Source organism: Hyperolius riggenbachi, chromosome 1, assembly GCF_040937935.1.
Source record: "Hyperolius riggenbachi isolate aHypRig1 chromosome 1, aHypRig1.pri, whole genome shotgun sequence".
NCBI classification, from domain to species: Eukaryota; Metazoa; Chordata; class Amphibia; order Anura; family Hyperoliidae; genus Hyperolius; species Hyperolius riggenbachi.
The window spans coordinates 521,013,282-521,033,268 of record NC_090646.1 but is presented as its reverse complement, the minus strand read 5'-3'; the positions used below and the strand labels follow the sequence as shown (position 1 = coordinate 521,033,268).

Below are 19,987 nucleotides of genomic sequence, written 5' to 3'. Positions count from 1 at the left end.
TCTGACACTGGTTGTGCTTGTAATGTATAGTAATGTATAGAGTACTGGAGGAGCCCAATGTAAAACTCGCACCGGAGCCCTTAGCTACGCCACTGACTGTAGCAATAATAAATCAGGACTTGAGAGTTGTAAAATACTAGCTAGCAGCAGCTTGCTGAGGTTATAAATAAATACAAAAACAAAACAAAACACAAAAACTGTGAAGTGCTGTATAGCAGTGGAGATGAGCTGATAAAAGTAACACTTCTAAAAATGAATAAGAACAGTCTATGGCGATGCGGGGATTTTTAAAAATCCTCTGATGCAACGTAGCGGTGCGCATGTGCGGAAGCATATTTTTTACAATACGCTTCCGTGCACTTCCGCATACCCTGAAGCAGGAAGTGACCCCAAGCTCGTGTCACTTCCTGCTTGGCCAGATGCCAGATGGAGAATACTGCGTAGTAAAGCGGTATTCCCCAAAGGCCTGTTTTGGGCGGTGCAGTGCAGCTGCCGCACAGCACGTTTGCAATGTGAAATCGGCCTCAATGGCCACACGATACAATAAAATGAACCCATTTTACGGCAATTCAATAAATATGATCGGATCTCCCGGAAAAAAAAAAAAATCCAAAGCTTTTTTTTTTTTTTCATTCGACTGAAAAATCCAATTTATTCCCGATTTTTATCGATCCGGAATGCTGGAAATTTTTCTAAAGATTGTATGGTGTGTGTTAGATTGTTAAGTTATTAATTTACACGCTAGCAATTTTCTCAGAGTTTGCAATCATTTTTTATCATAATTGGGGGAAAAACTGAACATATGTGTATGGTACCATTGGTCATATTTTTGAAATGTTACAATTAGTCAGAAAAATGTATTGCAATTGTTAAATTAAACGGATATTTCAAAAAATTGTATGGTGTGTGGCCACCTTAAGACTCACTTTTTCTCCCACAAAAGTGGAGGAAAAAAAGTCACTACGTCTTATAGTCCAGATGCAGGGAGTTCCAGACTTGTGAACATCTGCCAATACGAACCTCCAACCCGCCGTAATGTCGGGGATTCCCTGTACTGTGCCCATGCAGAGGAGGACACAGGGGGACAAACGGAAGACACAGGGGGACACAAAGGGGCACAGAGGTGGAACAGGGAGACACAGGAGGACGCAGGAGGACACAATACGTACAAGTGGGCATGAGGTGCAAATGGGGCATAATGCACAAGATGCCCCTTCACCATGGATGCACCAGGTTTAGTATATATTTTTCCCCTGGTTTTTGTCTTCTAAACCTAGGTGCATCTTATGGTCAGGAGCGTTTTATAGTCCGAAAAATACGGTACTTACTACCCATATAGGACGAGTGTATATACAGTGGCTTGCAAAAGTATTCGGCCCCCTTGAATTTTTCCTCATTTTGTCACATTACTGCCACAAACATTTATCAATTTTATTGGAATTCCACGTGAAAGACCAATACAAAGTGGTGTACACGTGAGAAGTGGAACGAAGATCATACATCATTCCAAACATTTTTTACAAATATTAAAAAATACATTTTCTTCATTTACATTTAATGGAAAGTGACAATTGAGTTAAAGTGAAATATAATGTGTGATTTACCCTAGCACACATTGGTAGCATTTCCCCGCTGCAAAGTATGCATTGGAAGTGTACCGCAAAACCATAGCAACCTCTCCTCACTCCAGCTTCAGTCCTCACATCTCCCCTGCAGCTTCATAACTCGCGGCTCACCATCATGTGCCGTAGTGAAGTCCAATGTGCTCACTGTGAGTTATGAAACTGCAGGGGAGTTGCTAGGAACTAAGCTAGAGCAATGCCTTTTTGCATAAGGATGACTGGAGATGATCAATGAGAAGCTGATAATTCTAAATATATGCAGCTTGGAACTGAGCCAATCAAATGCACTTCCTGCCAATTTGCTGATGGAATTCCAAGATACATACAACTTTCATTAAATTTGCATGGCTTCATAAGCTTCCTATTTGGTTATTTTAGTGAAGTTAACTGAATAGGAGGAGAGAAAATCCCTGAATGACGGGTAAACTGTAAGAAGAGAGAAAATACAATATAAGAACACAATTTAGCTTGTTGCTTTCAACGGCATGATTACACAGGTACTGAATGTGCGTTACAGTACAGTAATTACAGCAGCCTGTGTCATAATTCTTACCTGTGAACTGAATTTTATGAGAACCATGTACTGATTGGGTGTGGAGTCACGAATGATTTTCATATGATCAATAACTTCATTAAATGGAGCAACAAATTTCATCAGATCGTGGCTGGTCATTGCTGCAGGAACAGTGAGAATACAAAGCATTGCACTGCGCCTGACGTCCTCTTTCAGTGAAGTCATCTTACTGGAAAGAAACAGAAACTGTGACAGATCCTCATTGCACATTGTTATTAGCCAACGTGAATGAATTTCCCCACAAATGGCAATTTTAAATGGCATATATAGGTGCTCATTTAAAGCCAACCTGAAGTGTAAATAAACTGTATGTGAATTTCAGCCACAGTACTAGGTGAATAAACAAAACACGAATTAACTCATCCCTCTCTTTATATACTGTACTGTAATCTAACTTACCAGGCACATAACCAGCCCAATATTTTTTACAAAGTCTGGGACAGGTATATGGAAGCATCACATCATATCTGTATGTATCCTGCTTTTGCTATGTGTTCCAACACATTTCATGTTGCATAATTCATTTTTCCCTGCATGTGTTCTCTAGATGCTTTTCTAGTCCTGTAACACGTGGAAAAGAGGTATATGGCAGTTTTATTTTTGTTGTATGGCATAAGCATTCACAAAACAAAAACAAAAAAAACAAAAAACCTACCACCACTATTACCAAGGATTGCCACTAAAGCCTTAAATAGACTAACAAAATGTTCAGCCTTATTTCTTCTATCCTATACCTGTTCTAATGTGCCCATACATTAGAACGAGTATAGGCAGATTCGACCAAGAGACAAATTTGTCTCTAATCGAATCTGCCCATACACTACAGGCCGATTCCCGTCCGATTTCAGCATGAAATCATCAGGGAATGTAGTGCATTTATACATTACCTGTCCTGTAGCAGCTTCCACACGGTGTCCGTCCATCTCGCCGGGTAAGCCATATACACGCTAGCGGCGCATAGCGTCTGACGTCAGCCGCTATGTGCTTTCGTGACAGAGCGCCGCCAGCGTGTATGCGGAACCTGGAGATGGATGGAAACAGCGTGGAGGCTGACACCGATCAGGTAATGTATAAATGCACTACACTCTGAACACATTTATACATTGCAGCGGCTTCGTAGTCTTGTCGCTCGTACGTAAATCGCCAGCCGTAGCGCCGCGCACCCGACCAACAAACCTCGGCCTGAAATTTTCCAACATGCGCGATCGACTGTGCGGCCAATTTCTGTCCCGAAATTGGTCGCTTTGTCGGTCGGGCATGCACTTCGCAGCACCAATTTTCACCAATTCGATTATAATAATCGAATTGGATGGTCGATTGGTTGCTTGGTCGCCTAGTGTATGGCCCCCTTTCCTAGTTGCACAGTGGCTGTATTATCTCTGTTATATAATCTAATCTTTTTTTCCTTTGTCGGCTCAGGCAGGAATGTGCTGCTCTGCTGTGATAGGTAGAAGTTATACACACCCTCTCCACGCCCCCTGCAGGCTCTGTATGAGTCACAGACTGAACTCTCAGCTTATTACATGCTGGTTAGCAGCCATGTTTTTTGTTTGTAAACACTGCCTAAAAGTAGCAATTACAAGCCAGGACTGCAGCAGGGAGTGTCAGAAACAGCAAAGAGGGGCCCAGGAGAACATAATGAATAGAATGGTATGCTTTTTATTGCAAGAATTTTAGAGTACAGATTCTCTTTAACTGGCAGCTGCAATGGAGGTTTTTTTTTTATTTTTTTTTTTTTTTATTTGGCAAAGGCTATCGCTTGTTATCTGAGGCTCCATAAGTGAATGGGGCTTTGGATCACAGCTAGGTAACAAATGTAGGCAAAGGATGGATCAGCAGTATAAAATAAAACAAGATCACCCCTTTAGGGAGTTTTTAGGTGGCAATCTGCTGGTGGATAAAGTGGTGGCAATCTGTTATGAGATTGCTATTTTTATGACAAAATCCCAATAGTTTCATAAAATTCTTAATGCAAAAGCGTTACGGTAATCCAGGAAAGTTTACAAACTACATCAAGGTCAGAAAATTTCACTTAGTTTATATTTTAGTTTATGCAACCTATTGCAGCTGGACTTTGAGACTGTTTACTAAGCTTCTGGGCAAACTCCTGCCTCTCAGCACTACACCGACAAGCACAATTTCTCAGTGGTACCATATATAGAAGATGGTACCTGACACTTGGTTAAACATGGTTTATTTTTTGGGGATTTAGATTCAGGGGCATTCAGGAAACAATGATGGGGGTTTAGAGAATAGGCAGCTAGGGAAGTTTTACTGATGGCTGGTTCACACTGTAAGAGTTTTTCTAAACGCTTGTGATTTAAAAAGCTGTTGATAATGTAATGTGTTGTGTGTGTTCTCACTTGAGCGATGTGATTTTATAAAAATTCCCCAATGCATTACATTAGTAAAGGCCTTTACAAATCAATGGCGCTTCAGGGCTGTGGAGTCAGAGTCCGACCAATTTTTGCATATCTGGAGCCAGAAGTTTTATAAACCAAAGAGTCTGATGATTTTTGTACTAACTCCACAGCCCTGGTCCTCAAAAAGCTCTAACAGTGTGAACCAGAGTGTAAGTAGGCCAGCTGTTGTAATATAAGGTCATCAGGTTACCTAGACATTCCAGGGTACGCTGCCAAATTCTCCAGAGCAGACAATCAGAGAAACTTATGCAAAAGGCAAAATATTTTAAAGTGAACCGAGCACCTTTTTTTCACTCAGGACATTTCTATAGCACATGAAAAATGTATGCCGACTATATGTTTCATTATTAAAATAAACTTTAATTTTACCTTGTATTTTATTCACCCTCTTTGCTGATGAAAGGCATGGTTTACCTCTTGGTAATTAGCGCAATAAAACAATTAGAGGTTACTGAACTTTCTGCGGATGGGGACGGTCGGCAGGTCTGCTCAAACAGGCCAATTTAACAACTTTGAATGTAAAATACAAGTTAAATTAAAGTTTATTTTAATAATGAAACAGATAGTTGACATACATTTTTCATGTGCTATAGAAATGTCCTGAGTGAAAAAAAGGTGCTCGGTTCACTTTAAATACACATAGAACAGACACTATAATTTGACACCAGTGATCAGATATTAACCCATTAGCAGCATTTAAATGAAATGTTTTGTTTGAAAGCTGATGGTGCATCGTGCAAGTATCATTGTAACATGCAAACTATATGCAGAAGCGACAAGGAAGATGTCCTGAGGACAGAGGAAAGATAGAGACTTAGGGCCTGTTTCCACTACATGCAGATTGAATGCAGAAAAACTGACTCCAATGAATGCCTATGGGCCTGTTTCCACTAAACACGATTTTTCTGATGCAGATTTCCCATAGGCATTCATTGGAGTCAGTTTTTCTGCATCCAATCTGAGTGTAGTGGAAACAGGCCATTATTTGTCTATCATTGAAAGCATTAGTGCAAAATATTTGCTTAATCGATAGGCATGTATGTAAGCTCCCTGCCGCCACTCTGCATACCTTGCCAAGCCTGCCAGGCTGGGGATGGCACATCCCCGGTGGCAGGAAAAATTCCACCCTGCAGCCAAATTAACCACTTGTCGACTGCGACAGCCCCAGGACCGCCTAACGCCGATCAGCGTAAGGTCCTTTGGGGCGTGGTTTGCAGTAGATTGCGTGTGCATCCCTGCTTGGATGGTGGAGCTCAGCTCTGCCTTCAGTCTCCCAGCGGCGATCACCGCTAGGAGGCTGTTAGACGGTGAAACGCTGTCTAATTACCCTGTACGGCGCTGCGATCTAAGGCAACGCTGTACTGGGGACAGCCGTGTGACACAGCTGTCCCCTCCAGAGGAAGGGAAGTGATCGGCTGTCATAGGCTTCAACCTATGACAGCTGATCACGCCGATTGATTAGCTGGCGGGGGGGGGGGGGGGGGAGGAAAAATAGTTAAAAAAAAAAAAAAAAAAAATTAATAATCAAACAAATATCTACACAAAAACAAAACAAAACAAACATGGATCAGACCCCACCAACAGAGAGGTGGGGAGAAAAGGGGGAGGGGGAAATCACTTGTGTGCCGAGTTGTGCGACCCTGCAGCGAACCTGTAAAGCTGCAGTGGCCCAATTTGAGAAAATTTGACTGGTCTTTGGGGGGGGGGGGGGGGGGGGGTGTTTAACACTGCGGTCCTCAAGAGGTTAAGTTTTACTTTACTTGGCTGCTAAAGGGTTTAAACTATTCCCACTAACAGAGGCATAGCAAGAGGTGATTCAGAAGCTGTGACTGGACCGAGGCTCTTGGACCAGAGAGCTCATTCCGGAATCTTGCTCAGCTGCCGAATTAGCTTTTCATTGGTTCTATGGTGCGAATGGCCACGCATACATATTTTGCATACTCTTGCATCAACTCTGAATTATTTTCCTTTCATAGACTATCCCTAGTAACTATGCACTTTCAAAACCATTCCTAAACATCCTTTGGCCTCTTTTTTTCATGGACGGCTGAGCTGCTCCTTTGCCAGGCAGTTCAGTCTCCCGGCCACAAGCGCCTTTAAATGGGACCTAAACTGAGGCTTCCATATTTATTTCCTTTTTAGCAATACCAGTTGTCTGGCAGTCACGCTGATCTCTTTGGCTGCAGTAGTCTCTAAATCACACACCTAAAACAAGCATGCAGCTAATCCAATCACAGCACCTGATTTGCATGCTCATTCAGGGTCTATGGCTAAAAGTATTTGAGGCACAGGATCAGCAGGACAGCCTGTTTGACGTTTGTAAAGAGTGCTAGCAAGAACCAACAGGTGGATGGGAAAAAGAGGAGTCTGTCATATCCAACTTATAACTTAAGGAAAGTGAAGTTTTACTAGAATTAATATTAACAACAACATTTATAAAACTTACACCTTTTAAAAATGATTTACCCTTCAAAAAGTTTCATAAAACGTCCTTTTCTATACACCTTGCAGACTCACTCCACAGATGGAGTCGGACAGCTAACAGGACACAGAGAATGCTTGGTTGACAGCTCCAGGGACAACAGAATGGGTATATTCTGCTTCAACAAAATGGCTTGACCTTGTTGCTATAGTAGAACATTTACAACAAGCTGGTAAACTAGCAGGGCCGGTGCTACCATAGAGGCAAAGGGGGCAATTGCCCCAGGGCCCCAGAGCACGTAGGGGCCCCCAAGGCATCGCCATCCCATCTTAACTGTTGCTCCCTGGGGCCTCTGCAAAGTCTTTGGCAGAGCAGCATCTCACCTGTGCTGGAGGGCACCAGGGAAAGATGTTGCAAAAAAAGGGCCCCTAATGCCGCTTTTTTGTTGGGGGGTGTCTATTGGGGGGTCCCGGGATTCATTCTGCCCCGGGGCCCCACTGTTACCAGAACCGGCCCTGTAAACTGGTGCAATAGTCAGCCAATACATAGGCAGAAATCAGGCTGTTTCAGCGAGCTTTCAAAGCAGATTACAAGCAAGAAAAAAATAAAAGAAGCGATAACTGAATAAATCCCCTCAGCCTACAAGATGTGCGCCCTGCCACTTCCCATTCAACTTATGTAACTCCTACTGCTCCCATAGGATCTCAGGGTGTCGTTGAAAGTGCTCGCAACCTGGTAGACCTATAGTGTGCCAGCTGTAGTGACATCCTCACCATTTAGCAAAATAATTCACTAGTACTTATACAGACAAATAGGAAATGTTGCAGTGTATACGGGACGATTATCAACATTTGCATTTCCAATCCAGTTCAGCTGATGCAGGACTGTAATTTGTTTTTCTGACTTTGAGAAGCCCACAGCTGCAATCCACTGCATCAATCAGAATACAAAACTGCTACAGATATACAAAGTGGTTTGGAGTATAAATGTATTCTATGCCCAGTAAGGAGGGAATTAACAAAGCAGGTTGCCGCAAGTTAAAATTATAAGTGCCCTTTTGTGCACAAAAACTGATAAAAACTATATACATATGGCAGAGACTATAAAATACTACTAGCAGAACACCTTCCTATTCCCCTTGGTTTGGGTATCTTAACTCACGAGTGGTGCGTAATCGAGAGTGGCTACACATTCTCCAAAGCGGTGTGCAGCCCTAAGTATATGAATTAAACAGTGCAGAAGAAAATATTGGTAGAAATAAAAATTTAAAGAGACACTGAAGCGAAAAAAAAAATTATGATATAATGATTTGTATGTGTAGTACGCCTAAGAAATAAAACATTAGGAGCAGACACATACCGGTAAGTCTAATATGGTTTCCAGTACAGGGAGAGTTAACAAACTCTAGTTGTTATCTATGCAAATAAGCCATTGAGCTCCATGACTTTCAAAGTGGAAGAGAACTGTCTTCAAAATGCTGCTGCTAATGCAAGTCAATGGCAGTGTTCACACTGTAGCGATCGGCAGTGATTAGCGATTTGCTGATGGTGCGTACAGCATTTTTGGAGCAATTTTGGAGCGACTGCATTTCAATGTTATAGAATCACAAAATGCAATCACTCCTAAATCGCTTTTCTGTACAGTGAGAAAACAGCTTTTTGCTAATCGTCGGTGATCAGCATAACGCTACCAAAGCGCTCAGTGTGAACTAGCCCTGATAGACAGTAGAGATAAGAGCTTCAAAAGTGCTGTCCATGACTTTATAAAGTCGCAGAGCTCACAGAAGCTCTTTGGCACAGATAACAACTGAAGTTTCTTAACTCTTCCTGAACTGGAAACAATATGAGACTCATATCTGTGCTTATAAGGCTTTATTTCTTAGCACTACTACACATACAATTCATTATATCATAAGTTTATTTTCACTTCAGATTCCCTTCAACCTGAAGGGATTAAATATAGGGCATTATGTGTTGTAAGCAATTCTGTAATTACTGGAAGTGCTCGGGCATCCGTAGTACTGTATATAACTATAACAATAATATTTATATAGCGCTTTTCTCACTGGGGACTCAAAGCGCTTTGACCCTGCATTATGCAGTCTCAAAGGCTAGGGAAAAGAGGTGAGTTTTTAGCCTTTTTTTAAAGCTGTCCAGAGAAGGAGCCTCTCGTACTGATTGTGGAAGTGAGTTCCATAGAGTAGGGGCTGCATAGGAAAAGGCCCGAGCACCAAATGTTAAGTGTATCCTGGGAATAACCAGCTTCATCTTAATAGGTGTCTGGCTGGCCTAAACACAGTATCCATAAATGGCAGTCCATAAGATCAGCAGCCAAAACAGAGTTGCTCATTTATCTCTCCATAAAAGAGATGGATAGTTCCTACTATAAAGGAAGTAACTAATGCTGGAGGACCATTGTCATGCTTACTTGGTTTTGTAGAGATGCATAATGCCATGTATTATTTCCACTGAGGGATTACCACTGAAAAACGTTATCTGTTCTGGCAGTTGTTTTGAAGGAGAATCGGGGGCTGTTTTGCTGGGAGAGGTCACAGAAGTGTCTGTATCCTCCGTATCTGGGTCCTTCTGAGCATCTGTGTAACAAGCGGACATAAAGACATTATTGTAATTCTCTTCATGTGAAGCTATAAATAGTTGTTGCCACTGAAGCAGCAGATTCACCGCTTTGGTTTTTAAATATGCATTATTTGAAATTATAGCAAAATAATACACCATGAGCAAAGGGAAATCAGTTACCAACACTGCTTAGTATTCATTTTCCTCAAAGCTCTAGCAAAGCTAAGAAAATTATAGCCATATCAACTGGATTTAAAAAAAAAAAAAACATAGTAAACAATACCAGTTATTAAAAATGTAATTAATTAATGTGCTACCTTATCTTATATTGCAACACTGGATTAAAGAGAGGATTACCAGCCAGTAACGCTTTAGTATGCACTCTTTAGAATTGCCGTTATTATCCAATTCTGTCTTGACAATAATTAAAAGTTATACATTTTTAAGATCAAGTTTGAAGGGCCCTCTTTTAAAAATAAAAGGATGATTCAGAAGGTTTTTAAGCAGACACCTTCCAATATTCTATCTCAGGTCACACCCATAACCAGCCTCCTCCCCACAGTAATGAACAGTATTTACCGTATAAGACGACTGGGCGTGTAAGACGACCCCCAAACTTTTCCAGTTAAAATATAGAGTTTGGGATATACTCGCCGTATAAGACTACCACTCTTCCAACGCACACCAAATGAAAATTGAAAAAAACATCATATACTGGTGCTATGTATGAACAGATACAGGTGCTGTACTGTATGTGGTACCCAGTATATAACAGTTTATAGGCAATTGACTAGTTGGATTAGTCCCTCTCTCTAAGTGGATTGGTCAGCTCTCCTTGTCTACCTGTTTCAGAGCGGTATGGACGAATAGATTGCGCTATGCCCATAAAACACATCTCTTTCACCCTTCTGGCCCACCCTTGTATCCTATTTTCCTCCTTCTCTGCCTCTAAGATCTCGCACATGTGCGCCTGCGCCGCTTCACTAGTCCTCAGCAGCGAGATCTGAGAGGCAGTAACAGGATAGGACGTATCACCCAGCATCAATGACATCTGGTGTGTAAGACGACCCCTGGCTCTTCAGAAGATTTTCAAGGTTTAAAAAGTAGTCTTATACACCAGAATATACAGTACTTATGTGTGTTTCCTATTCATCCGCATTTTTACGTTAGGTACACTTGCGTCAGGGAGTGCATTAAGAAAAAAAATACTCTCTTGAAAAGCACTTTTCACAAAAACACAACGCCCACTCAAGCGCCGGGAATCGATAAAAAAAAAATTGCGTAAAAAAAAAAAAGGCCAACGCGAACGCTAATGCGAGCGGAACGCAATGTGAACAAGGCCTGAGGGTACAAAACATAATGTCTTCAGCAAGATATGGAGCGTGTGAATTGGGTGAGGAAGGAACGGGGTACTCCATATCGGATCAAGTAAAATGGGCGCGAGGCGCGCCTGTTAATTATGGCACTGCCATAGTCTGCAATATAATTAGCAGCTATGCGGCGCACACCTGTTAATTTTGGCGTCCTTCCATAGTAAAAATAGACTGCCAGGTACCTAATTATAGAATTTTTGTTTCCCACCACATTAACTGGCAGAAGACAACCCTTGGCTGCTTAAATATTGGGCATTATTTGAGATTACAAAGATAGTGTCCTTCAAAAATGTACTATGTATATAATGTCTGTACAAGACAGCATCCTGTCCTTGCATCATGCATGGATTATCTACTACTGGATTGCATGTATCTGCCTGCAGGCAAATTAGTCTTCTGCAAGTTGATGTGTCATCTCCCACCTCCTTTGCAGGCACTCCCTCTTCTTTCCAGTGGGAGAAATTACTTTTCTGAACAATAAAGAGCTGAGAAATGTATTGGCTCCATGGTGGATATGTAATCTAGTTTCTATAACCATATATAAAAATTACACCTGTGAAGAACATAGGGGGCTTTAACTAGCCCATCGCCCTTTACTCCTACAAGCGGAATACTTTTAATGAAGTACTGTAAACGGGTCAGGCTGCATTGCAATGTTCACCTGTATTTGGACCTATGGTCTCTATTATCATGTCGGTCATTTCTCTTCTCCCCATATGCTGATGAATTAATGACGTCTTTTCCACTGGTGTCTTCCCTTCCATACAAGCTGCAGCTGTACGTAGTGTTTTCTCCTTAACTTCTTCATCAGACATCTCGGTGGCTAGGCAAAAAAATAAATATGAATGTGTTTTGTTTGCAGGAAGGACAGAAAACAACATAGCAAGACAGCAATGGACTAGCCTCCCAGTGAATTTGCAAAACCTTCAACGCACTCAGCAACTCATTGCATTTCGTACTCCGCTGAATAAATGCTTTGCATCATCATAAATCACTGCGTGCATGATGTTGAGAGGCAGTACAGTGTCCCACTTAAAAGGGCAAGACATAGTAATGCTACATACTTAGAAATGAGCGACACATGTCATCCTTTATTTATACGGACACAGGATGCGGTTATGTCAGACTTATCGCATTCGGCTATGAGCAACACATGATTCAAAAATGTGCCTAATCAATACTTGAAAATATACTGGGAAACAGTGTATGAACTTATATTTATCGGAAAGGAAAGCTATTTAACATGTTTTATTGCAATTCAATGCCTTCGATACCAATATGAGTTGTCAATCAGACATAAGTGTACAGATCTTTAAAGGGGAACTTCAGCCTAAACAAACATACTGTCATTAAGTTACATTAGTTATGTTAATAAGAATAGATAGGTAATATAATCTCTTACTCACCCTGTTTTAAAAGAAAAGGCAAATGTTTGTGATTCATGGGGGCTGCCATCTTTGACATGGGGGCAGCCATCTTTTTGGTTGAAAGGAGGTGACAGGAAGCATGAGACACAGTTCCAACTGTCCTGTGTCCTAATAACCCCTCCCAGCTGCATGTGCTAGGCTTCAAATGTCAAATTCAAAATGTAAGAAAAAAAATTTGCACCTAAACAGCAAAACGAGAGCAACAACATCATAAATCCCATCATGCTTTGCACAGCATCAGGGGAAAAATGCCCGGGCAGTTTTCTTCTGTGCAGCTAAAAATGAGGCTTGTATAAGAGAAACAAAGTTCTGATGCTGTGAAACTGTTAAAGAAACACCAGGCCTTTTCAGTGCTGCTGAGTCGATTTTTAGTCTGGAGGTTCACTTTAACAGCTTCACCACTGAGGGTTTTTCCCCATTGAGAACTAGAGCAATTTTCACCTGTCAGAGCTCCTCCCTTTCATTCGCCAATAACTTTTGCCAATTAGGCTTTCTTTTGTGGTGTGTTTTGCTTAAAATTATTTTATGCTAAATGCATTTTAATGGGAGTAATGAGAAAAAAGAATGGAATTTTTTTTTTTCCTCTTCTCAGTTTTCGGCTATTATAGTTTTAAAATAATATGTGCTACTGTAAATAAAACCCACACATTTTATTTGCCAATTTGTCCCAGTTATTACATTTAAAATATTGCCCTAGTACAATGTATGGCATCAATACTTTATTTGGTGCATTTTTTCAGTTTTGCGTCCATCACTAATTGCAAGCCCATATTTTCAAGAATCACAGTAATATACCCTCCTGACATACATATTAAAAAAAAGTTCAGTCCCTAAGGTAACCATTTATGTAAACATTTATTTGGGTAACTATGGTAGAGTGTGGGAGTTAAGGGGTTAATTTTATTTGCACGTGTAGGTCTTTTTATAAAAAAATAAAATAAAAAAAATGTGTAATTTTACTATTTGGCCACAAGATGTCCCCACGCATTATCTTTTGTGTTTCATACCTTATTACAATGACCGCAGGCATCTCATTGATATCGGCACTTTGATGAATGAATGGGAAATGTGTTCCCATTTACTTATCGGTGTACCAATAGCAATAAGAAGACTAATGTCTACGCCCCCTGGAGCGGTTAGAGAGCAACCATTGGCGTAGATATACCGCCACTACTGCGGCTTGTGGTTAAATGACATCAACATAAGAATGAGCAGACATGCCTAATAACACAGTGATACCTTACAAGTTGTATCACCTGCAGCTGCCCATATAAAACTGGCCTTTTTTGGGTTCAGCGAGTTCAGCCCAGTAAAGTGTAATTGGCCTGGCAATACTTTGCATATCCTTTATAGACTTATTTATCTAAAGACTTTTTATAATTATGGATTATTAGTGTGCTTAATTGCAAATGAAAGCAATCATGATTGGCGTGGTGTGAAAAATGAAAGCGTATAGAATGTGCTACAGCTGGGGCTAGGGCTGCACGATTAATCATTTTAAAATCGAAATCGAGATGTGGGGCATGACGTTTACGTAATCGTGAAAGCGGCGATTTTTTGCCGCAGATGTTTATCCGCATCCCGCCACTACCCGACGCGTAAAATTATAGAGCAACTCGCCTTCCTACTTCCTCTCCCAGGCGTCGTCAGTCGCGTTGGTAACAATGCCCCCTGTGATGACGAAACCGGAAGTCATCACAAGGAGGCGCTGATATTAACGTGATGGACGGCTGGGAGAGGAAGAAGGAAGAAGATAAAAGCTGCCGGTTTCATCCCGAAAGGTAAGTTGTTACTATGCCCACTCTCCCCCTCTGCTACTCCTATGCTGCCTGGCTACCTATACTGGAGGCTGCCACCTACCTAGCTAACCTATGGGGCAATATTGGCGGCACCTACCTAGCTAAGCTTAACCAGGGGCAACTAAACTGGTTACATATACTGGGGGCAACTATACTGGCTACCTATACTTGAGGCACCTACCTAGCTAACCTGTACTGGGGGCAACTATACTGGCTATCTATACTGGGGGCACCCACCTAAATAACCTATACTGGGGCAACTATACTGGAGGCGCCTACCTGGCTAAACTATACTGGAGGCATTGTGAATTTAGTGCTAAAGCTTGATTTGAAGAAAATGGTGAAAAAAAATCAATCGCAATTTTTGAGAGAAAAATCGCAAAAATCAATTTTTTCCTAAAATCGGGCAGCCCTAGCTGGGGCATCGTGGGTGAGGCATACCGGATAGAGAACAATGACTGATGCTTGAGAAATACTTTATTAGCAGTGGTAAGCAGTTGTGAAGTGTTCATTGTTATACAGGAGTTGTTAACCTTTGGAGTAAGCTGTTGGGGTTAAGTTTTCATTGTAATGGAATGGATTTGTGTCACTGTGCATTGAGGTGTGTGTGTTGCTGTAATGCATTGCACTTTAATTGTTTCTGTCGTTTCAGTAGAGGTATACTGATTACAGTAGTGTTTGCCGTTTACAATGCAAGCAAGTAGTGTAATGCTGGGAACTAAAGGCTTGCAGAGAAATGTACTGGAAGTTTTCAGAATAGCACATGTACTCTCTATGTAGCATCAGATCTCCTTCACACTTACTGCGCTTTCTTGCGTTGCGGTACTCTCCCCCACTGCAGCTTGTGGCGAGGGCAATGTAAGTCTATGAGGACTTACACACTATGGCGAATCGAAGCAAACTTCACAAACTCTGCAGTGCATCGCTGCAATCCATGCCTACTGCACAGATAATGCAGCAATGCAAGTCTACGGCAATGTGGTAAGTGTGAATGCACGACCGCAATTGCAGAGCAATAAAACTTCAGTGACGTACTTACTGTCCAGCAGGTAGCAAGTCACTGTTCAGGGGGGCCGTGCTATGCATATTACTCCAATGGTGCAGTCTGCCATAGAGTAATGTGCAAGGGGAAATTATGCAGTGCGATTGTCCTGCCCTGACTCTTCTGCCGCAGGAAAATGGCACCAATCCATGTGTAAAAGTAGCCTTAACGGACAACTAAAAAACAACTTATTTTGTAATACTCTATATTAGGGCAGTCCTGCAAAACATGTACTGTTGGTGGGCCTTGAGGACAGGGTTAAGGAGCTCTGTATTAGGGTACACATTACCACCAGTGCTAGGGGCAATAAATCGTCAGTCCTTACGCAGCTCACAAAGGAATTCCCCTTCTGACTAAACCACTTCCTGCACAGGGGATTGTTATCAGCTCCTCATTTTATGCCCCAATAATCACAATTTTTCTCACTATTTTACTGTTGTGGGAAAGGAATAAAGATGTGGAGCAAAGTGAAATGTATAGACCTGACAAGCTCACAAATCTTCACTGTGTTCCCCTCACAGCAAGCAGGTGCATCCAAAGAGGAGGCAAACAAGCTGACCAAAGAGGAGGAAAACAAGCTGATCATAAGAGGTAACAGGCAGCCTGTTACTGTAATGTTGCCGTAACATTACTAGCATTTAGGGAAATATGTATACACTACTCCTGACTGACTGGCTGCTTGTGATATTACACTTCTGGTTAATCTGCAGCATGTCCTGCAGCTTCCAAAACTGAGTGCTCTGTGCTTGTAGGGGGAGACACACTGATAATGCCTTTGTAAGTAGTCAGAGAAGTGAAGACAAACTGCAGGAAATGTAACCCCTTACCACCACCTGAATAAGATTCTTTCAGCAAGGTGATTTCTAGACTATACATTGAGGAGTTGATAGCAACCCCCCCCCCCATATGCATGTAGTGATAGCCTATGCCTGTCTGGTCTCAAAGGGGATGACTGATATGGAACCAGGCTCTCTGATGCTGAGTTTATTACATGTGGATAAATAGTGAATCATGTAGTGTGGTGTGCACGTGCGCTACATGAATCATGTAGTGTGGTGTGCACATGCGCTATGTCATGAATCGTGTGGTGTGCACATGTGCTACATCATGAATCATGTAGTGTGGTGTGCACATGTGCTATGTCATGAATCGTGTGATATGTATATGCCCTATGTCATGAATTGTGTGGTGTGCACGTGTGCTACATCATGAATCATGTAGTGTGGTGTGCAAATGCGTTGTCATGAATCATGTAGTGTGGTGTGCAAGTGCGCTACATCAGTGTTCCCCAACCCAGTCCTCAAGGCCGACCAACAGTGCATGTTTTGTGGAAATCCACAGAGGCAGTTAATCAGCTCTGCTGAGACACTTATTACCTCACCTGTGAATGTTTGTGGTTTCCTACAAAACATGTACTGTTGGTGGGCCTTAAGGGCACGGTTGGGTAACTTGTGCGCTACATCATAAATCATGTAGTATGGCATACAAAATGACCTACATCACGAATCGTGTAGTGTGCTACATCCCCTATAGTGGCGTTCAGAGGGTAATTTGGGCACGGGCAAAAGAGGGGAGCCCAAATTACGAAAAAAACAGTGCAATTTGGACGCCAGTAATAGCTGGCAGCCAAATTGCATCTTTCAACTGAGTCCATGGCAGCCTGGAGGGGGAACAGTAATTAACGCCGCCGGGACTTAAGCAGGAGCAGGGTGGGCAGTTTTTCAGCTTTACTCTGCACTGTTTTTGGACGTATACATGTGTCTGAGTTGTTTTACTCATGGTGAGCAATGAGGTGTTGGCCTTAGTATGAATGTAGGCTCGGTACTTTCTTAGTGCCACTGAGTGTTCTGTGTTTTGCTCCTGGATCTGTACACATTTACAATCTAGTTATCATTGCCATTATACTGGGCAGAGCTTCATTTCTCGTTGAATGCTAGAACTGCAAAGGGCTGCCTCCTCCTAGCCTCATATTCAATAATCATATAGGGCTTCAATGTAAAGCGTCATACACTTTATAGAAAACTTGGCTAAGATAAAGGATCTTTCATTAAATTTCCTGCCAAAGTCGGACATGCTGGCAAATCGTGGTCGCAAGTGTTCGATCGGGTGTGCATCGGTAATGGCTATTGTGACAGCCAACATACCCGACAGACCCCCGGATGATATCCCCCACCCCGTGCCTGTGTGCAGTATTAAGTCTAACCTCTCTGCCACCGCGATTCCTGGCCTCCTCTGGTGTCTTCCATCACCACAAGCACCTGTACCATGTAGCACCAAGTGCCTAGTGACTTGTGGTACAGGCACTAGATGTGATGCCAGACACCAAAGCCTGGGAGTTGCACTGGCGGGCGGGTGAGACTTTACAGAGCACGGGCACCTTGGAGGACATTTCGACACTTGGGGGGAGTGGGTGTTGGCCAAGCAGGTGGCAGAGGCTGATTTCTGATAGAGTTTACACTGAAATCTGTTGGATGGTGTATGGGCAGGCAACGGGTCCCCCTCTCATCAGATTTGATGAGTCTCTCTCGGATTAGAGAGGGATCTGTCTTATGGCCGATCTGCCCATACATTGAGAGAAGTATGGCTACCTTTAGGACTGATTGTTACAGCCAGGCACGAGCAACCTGTTACAGTGTATGGAGAGGAGGGTAACCAGGATGCACTAGTGATTCAGCTTGGCAGATTACTGAGGCCTGGCTCACACTGCAAAACACAACTGAAATCACTAAGCAATTTTGCAATTCAATATTCAGAGTGATGTTGAAAGGAATGTATGTGGAAAGGAGTGTATATTTTTTCAAGCTGAATTTCTCCGAAAAAAGTTGCATTCAGCATCTTTGCGATTTTAACCAAATTTTGGGAACAACCTCATAGGGTTACATTAGCCAAGTGCTTTTCAAATCACTGGCGACACAAAAAGTGCACAGAACCGCCTGAGGCATGAAGCAGCCCTAAGGATGTTGTGAGTGGATAGACACTACAATTTTACATTACCTAGTCTATAGTGTATGTAGCTCTACAGCTATAATCTACTCCACCTTCGTTCCAGTTTTCCTTCCTTGTGCTGCCCTGTAGAGTAGACTCGCAAGGTTCAGATCTTATCTTTTCTGAGAATGTTATGTAACAAAGCCCTGATCTACGGATATATATGATTTTCAGTATACATTGTAATAATTCCCATGTTTATGTTACGTGAAGCTCCGGCTCACCAGCACAGTATTGAAAGCCCACAGGGAAAGGAGAGCGATCCGCAACCTCCAGCCGGATGACTATCAGTGAAACACTCATGTATTTGCTGAAGCGGGAGACACACAGCCAGGCGCGGGCGGGGACACTTCTCTCCTACTGCAAGCAACCGGGAAGCAGCAGCCACACACCGGGGACTCGGGCAATTCTCCCTACGTTCTCAGAGCTGCACGTCCGGAAGCATGAACCCGTGATCTTGCCTGAGACTTTTCATTGGCTATTTACAATGACTTGACACATAGCCGCGGGTGCCATATTTACTTTGGGAAAAAATGTAAACAAAATACATTTCTGACTGACTTTACTGCATACGTTTTGTACTAGTTCATGTTTACAACTACCACATTTGTCAACGTAAAGCCATAAGTAGTCAGCTATAAAGCAATGAAGTAAGACGAGAGTGTAATACTCATGACAGCTGCTTCACCTCGCATCATTCGCAGGCAAACTTCCGCCTCAGCTTTGGCTGAGGTCTCCTGAAAAATGGCTGCTGGTGAGCAGTGAGCGCAGACAGACTGGAGTTCGGGCTCTAGTGATTTGAGTGCTGAACTGGGCAGAGCTGTCAAAGCTGAGTATTTTTAGAGCTCCGTATGTACGACTCGAAGGTGAGTTGGAAAGGATTGAAAGCGCTGATAAATAGACGTGATCCCCCATAGTGATATGTATATCTGGACAATTTCTCTGGCTTGAAGTTGTAAATTGTGAAAAATATGACCAGTGTGATTATTACTAGCCATTAGAAATAAATAATTACTTCTAGCTGTCTCTTTCTAGCAAGGTACGGTAAGAAAAAAAAGGATATTAGCAGCGAGGGGAGGGTATTTGCAACATCCCCTCGCTGCTAATATCCTTTTTAGATGTTTTCATGGAAGACATTCTCCCAGGAAACTTTGTCATATCTGCTTAGCTGTGCAAAGTGCGTGGTTGCTCACTTTCCCATGTTTGCAGCATTCATTTTTTTTTTGAGGCAAGGGTCACACTTGCTGAAATCACAAGAATTTTTTTTCTATAATGCAAAATCACATGCAAAAATGCAAGTAAAGGTTGGTTCGCACCAAGAGTGGTTTGAAAGCGCCAGTGTTTTGAAAAGCGCTTGTCTAATGTTTGTATGGGCTAGTTTTGCACCAGAGCGATGTGATTTTTTTTTTTTTTAATCCCCAAATGCAAACACCGGTCCTGCAGCATTTCCGAGGTGATTATGCCTCAATGTAAAGTATAAGAAAACTGTAAAATCGCTTTAAAAATAGCTGAACAGAGCGAATTTAGTTAACTTCTAGGTCAAAGTGTACTTTCTGTTTTGCCACATGAATTATAAAATCCTTAAATGCAAATGCCCCTAAATTGCTAGGCATAAAAAGAAATTCACTAAGCACATGCCAGGAATCGCTACTGGGGATCCAGCAGGAATCCACATTGGGAACAGTTTTCCAATCACAGTACTCTCCACAGCGCAAATCACTGTGATTAGCCAGATAGTGTGGGT

At 42.2% G+C, this 19,987-nt stretch overlaps 2 protein-coding genes across 4 annotated transcripts in view; one reads left to right on the top strand and one right to left on the bottom strand.

The window, feature by feature from the left end:
• BRAP (BRCA1 associated protein) overlaps positions 1-18,689 on the bottom strand; it is a 60,886-nt gene extending 42,197 nt beyond the window's left edge. The window contains exons 1-4 of the mRNA XM_068245529.1: positions 18,468-18,689; positions 11,652-11,813; positions 9,469-9,634; positions 2,176-2,365 (exon numbers count right to left, since the gene is read on the bottom strand). Of these exons, the coding sequence (XP_068101630.1) occupies positions 2,176-2,365; positions 9,469-9,634; positions 11,652-11,813; positions 18,468-18,546 (597 nt within the window). The 5' untranslated portion in view covers positions 18,547-18,689. The remainder of the gene's footprint in view (positions 1-2,175; positions 2,366-9,468; positions 9,635-11,651; positions 11,814-18,467) is intronic.
• The window catches only part of ACAD10 (acyl-CoA dehydrogenase family member 10), a 77,021-nt gene continuing 75,649 nt past the window's right edge, over positions 18,616-19,987 (top strand). The window contains exon 1 of one of the 3 annotated variants that reach the window (XM_068245506.1): positions 18,616-18,778. The gene's annotated coding sequence lies outside the window, so the exon portion shown is untranslated. Of the gene's footprint in view, positions 18,779-18,849; positions 19,110-19,987 lie in introns of those variants that run through there. The other 2 variants (XM_068245515.1, XM_068245497.1) reach the window with 2 other exon arrangements.